Source organism: Anarrhichthys ocellatus, unplaced genomic scaffold (genome assembly GCF_004355925.1).
Source record: "Anarrhichthys ocellatus isolate YVR2014 unplaced genomic scaffold, GSC_Weel_1.0 scaffold11, whole genome shotgun sequence".
NCBI lineage: Eukaryota > Metazoa > Chordata > Actinopteri > Perciformes > Anarhichadidae > Anarrhichthys > Anarrhichthys ocellatus.
The window spans coordinates 8923724-8930318 of record NW_022280041.1 but is presented as its reverse complement, the minus strand read 5'-3'; the positions used below and the strand labels follow the sequence as shown (position 1 = coordinate 8930318).

The 6595-nt window shown below is 44.9% G+C and overlaps 1 protein-coding gene across 3 annotated transcripts in view; it reads left to right on the top strand.

Annotated features, from left to right (window-relative positions):
- The window catches only part of pcxb (pyruvate carboxylase b), a 268431-nt gene that overhangs the window by 10009 nt on the left and 251827 nt on the right, over nt 1-6595 (top strand). For all 3 annotated transcript variants that reach the window (XM_031851254.1, XM_031851256.1, XM_031851255.1), the window contains exons 3-6: nt 1382-1475; nt 2143-2233; nt 4665-4830; nt 5284-5429. In XM_031851254.1, coding sequence (XP_031707114.1) covers nt 1382-1475; nt 2143-2233; nt 4665-4830; nt 5284-5429 — 497 coding nt within the window. The remainder of the gene's footprint in view (nt 1-1381; nt 1476-2142; nt 2234-4664; nt 4831-5283; nt 5430-6595) is intronic.

The following is a 6595-nucleotide window of genomic DNA, read 5'->3' as shown; positions in this document are numbered from 1 at the left end:
ATATATATATATATATACACACACACACACACACACACACACACACACACACACACACACACACACACACTCTCTGAGACACAGCAGGGCTTTCCGTCAATCTCTCTCCCTCACATCGGCGTGACGCGATATCAACACCGCATTAGATCACATTCATCACACTGCAGCGCACTGGACCGTGCTCGGCTTCAGTGCGCATGTGTGATGAAAAGAGAGACTGGACCATCGCATCATATCAGCCCGTATTCCACTTCACCAAGCACATCTCCTCTCTCGCCGTTGCTTCTCTGGTCTTTTCACTAATATTCTCCTTTCCTTTCTGCTCTCCTCGTCCCCTCTTACCTCCTCTCTCCTTCCTCCCTTCGCTTGCTCTCCCTGTCTTCTTCCGCACTTGTCAGATGTGATTTTCCTCTGAGCCCCTTGCTGTCTTTCTTTCAGAGTTAGCTCCCGTTTCCTTGCCCCCTCCACCGCCCTTCTTGTCTCCTCTCCACTTATTCGTCATGTTGTCAAACTTGCCAAACTGTGATTCTTTTGGTACCTCAATTCTCTTGTCCTTTTTCTCTTCTCGCATTGTTCTTGTCTATATGTTTTGTATTTCCTCACCTTCCATTCCCTAGATTACTCACCTTGAATCCATTACATTTCATTTGCGTGGTGCGTCCTCTCCTCTCCGTCCTCATGTTTCCATCCTTTTTATGTCCCTACTGTTGTCCTTCTCCAGAATTCACTTTCTTTCTTGCACTCTCTCTGTTTCCAACGCAGTCCTCAATCATTTGAATGCTGTCCTCCCTTTCAAGCAACACATCTTACTAGTCGACAAAACTTTATTTTTTTCTCTCCCGGAATGTGTGTTGTTTAATAAAACCAGTATTTGGCTCCAGTGACAGCAAGATGAAAGGCAGGCAAGTGTTTTGTTTGTCTAGAGCAGAGATTTTACACTCTTCTCAAACTTTAGAAGAAACGGCAGACTTATTGCAGTGTCGGTTGATATTTTGCACGGTTTGATGAAGCAAACCAGATGGATTTGTCTTGTTTTCATGTGTGGTGTAAAGAAAATCAAAGTTTATTTTATTCTCTCAGCGGAAACTGTTTGTCGCGAAATAGGGCCAATGCCACAGGATGTTGATAAAAATCATCTAAAGTGTGTGTTTGTAAAAAATAGATGAGAGAATAAGAACTACAACCTCCCGCTACACACAATCTGCTAAACTGTGGATCAAAAGTAAAGACGCATCTAAACATTATAGAGAATAAGAGAGGAAGAGCAACATTCAGGGAGGAAGAGGAAACCGGTTTGGCAAAATGAAGCAGAGCAAATGAGTCAAATAACCACGTCCTGCACCATCCGCTGACCACGCTTTGTCCTCCTCTCTTCTTCCAGGTGAAATCGCCATCCGCGTCTTCAGAGCCTGCACTGAACTGGGGATTCGAACCGTGGCCGTCTACTCCGAGCAAGACACCGGACAAATGCACAGGTGCTGAGCTCTGCTACATTGGAGCCCAATGGGGTCCGCACAGGTTTAAGTAAAAGGAAGCGTAACAGACAGATGTCTCGGTAAACTGCTGGGCTGCCGCTGCAGAATATCGACCAATTGATTAGAGCCAACCGCAATTAAAGGGAAGCTTGAGGGAGCATTTCTCTCCTCTCCAGTGCCTTCGGCCAGTTCTCTGTTTGGCGCTCGGTATTAAGTAGGGACATAAGTATAATTGTATTGACATTCCGAGCATTCAGGCAATCTCTCTGCTTAGTTTACATGCACAACATTCTAATCTGCCCCACTGTCAGCTTTCTCTATTCCGCCCTGACTTTCTAATGCCTCCCGTCTTTTAACATGTCTTTCTTTGACTAATAAAGCTCGTTATGCACCTGCACCACCTGGTTCTGCCTATCTTCCCTCCTCCTTATAAAACATAAGCCCAAAGAAGGCTGATTGGAGGACTCATTTGAGTAATTAAAACAGGCTTCATTTGACTAAGTACCGGTGCCCACTCCCGACTGAGCTTGGATATGCCGCCTAATGGTTGTGTGCTTGAGAGCTGGTGCTCATCTGTGTGTTTTGTTTGCTTTTGCTGCCACCCCCCCCCCCCACCCACCGCCTTCCCATCACACTGAAATTACATCCTTTGCCCTTGTCTTCACAGGCAGAAGGCAGATGAGGCTTACCTAATTGGAAAAGGTCTGGCACCTGTTGCGGCATACCTGGACATTCCAAACATCATCCAAGTAGCCAAGGTAACAGATGTTAAGAAGTGTTTTTCCCGTTAAAGAATAACCCTTCAGTGTTTGCTTTTAGGGTAAACTTTAAAGGGAAAAAGGGATATTACATTTCAACTTTAGCTTCCTCGTCCTGGTGAATACTCGGCCTGTGAGAGTAGTTTTAATGCTTAATGACCTCTGTGGCCCTGGAGGAGCTTTCTAAAGTCTGGGAACATATCCCTAGTGATGTCATTAGGGTTTTCTCGGCTTGGGCTTTGAAGATTGCAACTTGTTATCGGACAGCCAGCGTTAAGAACTGGGGGGGGTGCACTTTGAGACATGGGCATGGACGATCTCACAAAAAAGACTTAACTAAATTTCACCACGGTAAGCGTAGGATCCAGCATTTCCACAAATATATTATTGAATGCCTTTGCCAGGTCCCCCCAAGCCTTTTAACACATCTCTTAGAATGGAAACATGGGTAAGTATTCAAGGAAGTCATAATGCAGGGCATTTTCATACAATGAAAAGCTTGTGCCTTGGCTGATCTCAGGACAACATATACGCAGCATACACTTCACTTCGTTGGCTCCATCTTGCATGGTGAAGTGGTGGCAATTGTAGCCTTCAGATTTTGATGAGATGGAGTCTCTCCACGTTCAAAAACTTAACCAAAATATAATATGTCTTGATTGTGCATTGAAGGAAAAGTTCAACACTTTGCTGATTTGCTTTCAATCTCTTGTCTGTGCGTTCATTGCAGAGCTGGAGTAGTCAATTATGTAACTTAGCATAATAATAATACAATATAATAATAAGCTTTATTTACACAGCACTTTTAAGTGCTTCATATAGTTCAACCAGGATATAAACTAGATTTTGTTTTCTCAACCTAGGTTTTTACAGTAGGTAAAATACTGGTTGCTGGTTCACCTTGCTTTTGATCTTTTAGGAAAACCCATCTACCTTCCTGAAGTTGGAAGCTGTCATTGAGGCAGTACAAATTACAGTGGCATCAAAGTAGACGGACAAGAGACAGGCAGATCCCTTTTATTCCTTTCTGTTCACCCTAGGTCTATATTTAGCCTGGTTGGAAGGAAGGAAAAGAAAACGACTTCTCTCTGTCCATCCCTCAAACACTGTTCATCTCTTCCTTGTCTCCTTCCCTTTGCTCATCATTCCTTGGCCCCTCTTTTCCCTTTCCTCCTGTTCCTTGTTGCGAACTCCCTCTTCCATCATTCCCTTTCTCTCTCTCCTTCTCTCCCCTCTGCCACTTTTCACTGCGTTAGATCGGATCTGGTCCCTTCTTACCTCCGATCCTCTCCGACCTGTCTTCCCTCCTTCCTCCAGGACGAGCTGCCAGTTGTTCGTTATCACTTTTTTCCGATCAATTTCTCATGGTTCATCATTTTCTGCGTGGGCATGTGGTCAGCTAGCCAAGTCAGGAGCCGCCCGCCATCTAACTCATTTCTCAAAAATCCTTCTGCATATCTGGGAGCCCAGCCACCCCATGCCAGCAAAGTGTGTGTTCCTGTGTGTTCCTGTGTGTTCCTGTGTGTTCCTGTGTGTTCTTCCTGCTCTCACTCTTTCACATTTGGCGTATGTGTACCTCTTCTTCACACGTCTGTCACTCTGTAACTGTGTGACCAAAATAACCATCCAAGGCTTTTTTCCCAGTACCTTCTGTGTGTGACCTTGCATGTGAAAATGTGTGTGTGTGTGTGTGTGGCTTCATGCCTCCTCTGGCCTGCCAGTAACAGCTCCCTTAACAACGGGACAGCCCATAATTATAGTCCGCCTCGTATCCAAGAGCAGATGGCACATACTGATGTAAAGATGGCTCTATCTGTCAAGCTCGGCAGCTACTGTATCTGTCTGCTACCCTGTGTGTGTGTGTGTGTGTGTGTGTGTGTTCGTGTTCCTCACAGTACCTTCCCCCTGACCCTCAGATTATGTGTGCCTGTCTACTCGCTCAGTTTCCCGCTGGCGTCCATTGAGTAGATGATGATTAAGGCGATTGCAACCGAGATGGAATGAGAATAAAGTGTGTCATTAGCTCACAGTCCCTTTGCCGTAACTGATGCGTACGTCCTTTTCGCTGGCCAGCAGACAGCGTGTGGTTAAAGTGCGCAGGTAGGTTTATGTGTGATGACTTGTTATTTCCCTCACCGGTAGGCAGCCAAGTGTTAACCGGGGCCCCGTGGTGGCTCTGTATTTAACAGAACTCCCGTTGCTTAGCTGGGCAACATTTCCTTTCTCTGGGTTCCACCGGCAAATAGTTTTGCACAAAACCTGAGAATAAATGTGAATTTAAAAAAAAGAATGTGTTAAAGCAAGTAGGTGTTGAATATTGGACTCAGTTTAATTATCTTCAGTGGGATGTGTTTATAAGCAGTAATGCCAAAGTCAAAAGGTCCAAAACAATGTAATGAATGTGAGCATGTATCCCTCTCTCACTTCTCAGGACAACAATGTGGACGCCATCCACCCAGGCTACGGTTTCCTGTCCGAGCGGTCAGACTTTGCGCAGGCCTGCCAGGACGCAGGGGTGAGGTTTATCGGACCGAGACCGGAAACGGTCCGCAAGATGGGCGACAAGGTGGAGGCTCGCTCCCTGGCCATCAGTGCAGGTACGGAAACACCTGCCGTGACGCGGCTCGTATTTTGGTAACATCAAATAATTGTACCACTGAGACCGAAGACAAGATGATTGCTGGAGTCTGACGCCGGAAGGCTTTTACTCTCCAAGCATTAATTATGTCTGTCGGGGGTGTACATTTTTAGACCATATTTTTCAGCCTATAACTCGTTCCATCTGCCACGGCGAGAAACGGTGAAAAATTCAGCTCTATTCATATTCAGCCCTCATTTTGAGCTATAAAGCAGTTTCCTGCTGCTGCCGTAAAACACAATTTGACCTTATCGGACTCTAATGCGGTGTGAAAGTAGTTGCTGGTGTTCTCACATGATATATGACTTATCCCTCTAAATGAATGCGCTAAGCATTTACTGCTATAAAGCACAGCTTTCAGAATCTTTAAAGTAACGTGTTTCTCACTTGTGTTTCCTTTTACTTCGTCCAGGTGTACCTGTGGTCCCAGGAACAGATGCCCCCATCTCCTGCCTGCAGGATGCGCAGGTGTTCGCCGAAACGTATGGCTTCCCCGTCATCTTCAAAGCGGCCTACGGAGGAGGCGGTCGTGGCATGAGGGTGGTCCGAGAGTATGAGGTGAGCTGCACAACATCACTTCTGTGAGAGATTCAATGTAACGGCTTGCTCTAATGTCCCGAAAACAAACCCAATTCCGACGGCCGGCCTGCCCGCCTCATGACGAGTCTTCCTTCTCATATTCATTTCAACCTGGTCGTCCATCTATCTGGCTGCCAATCACCCTGTGTGTTTTGGTGTGTGTACTCTGGGATGACGGAAGCAATTTCAGAGAGATTTCCGTGTGATGGAGGCCCATTCTCAGAGGACGTTAAGAAAATAAAGTCTTTCAATATTGTAGCTGTCCAGGGGCCACTTTTCAAACAGCGTCTCAATGTATATGATCGTAAAAAGCTAATCTAATGCGTCTTACATGTGTGTCAAGTATCCAACATGAGCAATCTTTATGTGATAAAATACCCTGACATATAAAAAAAGCATTGCACTGCATAAATAAATAGGATCAGGAGATGAAAAGCAGTAGGGAGGAAACCCACCATCACCATCCTCCTCATCTCCCTCCTCTCGCCCATGAGCGATGATGGGCTGGCACAATAGCTGTCACAGTGACGACCACACAGCATCATCACCAACACCAAAACTTGGACCTTTTTGGGTCAAGTTACTCTAGAATTGACCTAGTAATAATTTAGTTTTGCTGTTAAATGACGCTAATATGAAACTGGATTAATTCTACCTGGTCGACATGACCCTTTTAATACCAGCTTCTTCAATTTTAAGTTCCCATGCCTTCCTATTATTTTGCTGGTTATACATAGTTTGTGTAAGTAGGTCTTGGTTATAAGATGTCTGGTTTCTGATGCAAGTCTCTCATGGAAATAACAATTTCATGGCTGACTCGCATGCTGTCAAAGTCTGTGTGATCTGTCACCTCCAGATTGCAGGTTTGCTCTACATTTTTTCCGGCATCTACTCCAAACAAGAGCAAGAAGGAGAAAGGCACACTTGGTCTCTTTTAAACTAAAAAAAAAACACTGTTTTAGAGGCTACCTCATAAATTATGCATGACAATTTTCATTATGCTTGTTTCATCTATGTATCTATATTTAATCGTACTGCTTACAGATGGTTAAATAAGTAGCGTATTGGGAGAAGCTTGTGAAAATTAAACGTTTCAATGCGTTAAACCGCCGAGGAAAACGCTCTTAACCTGTGATTGTTATTGG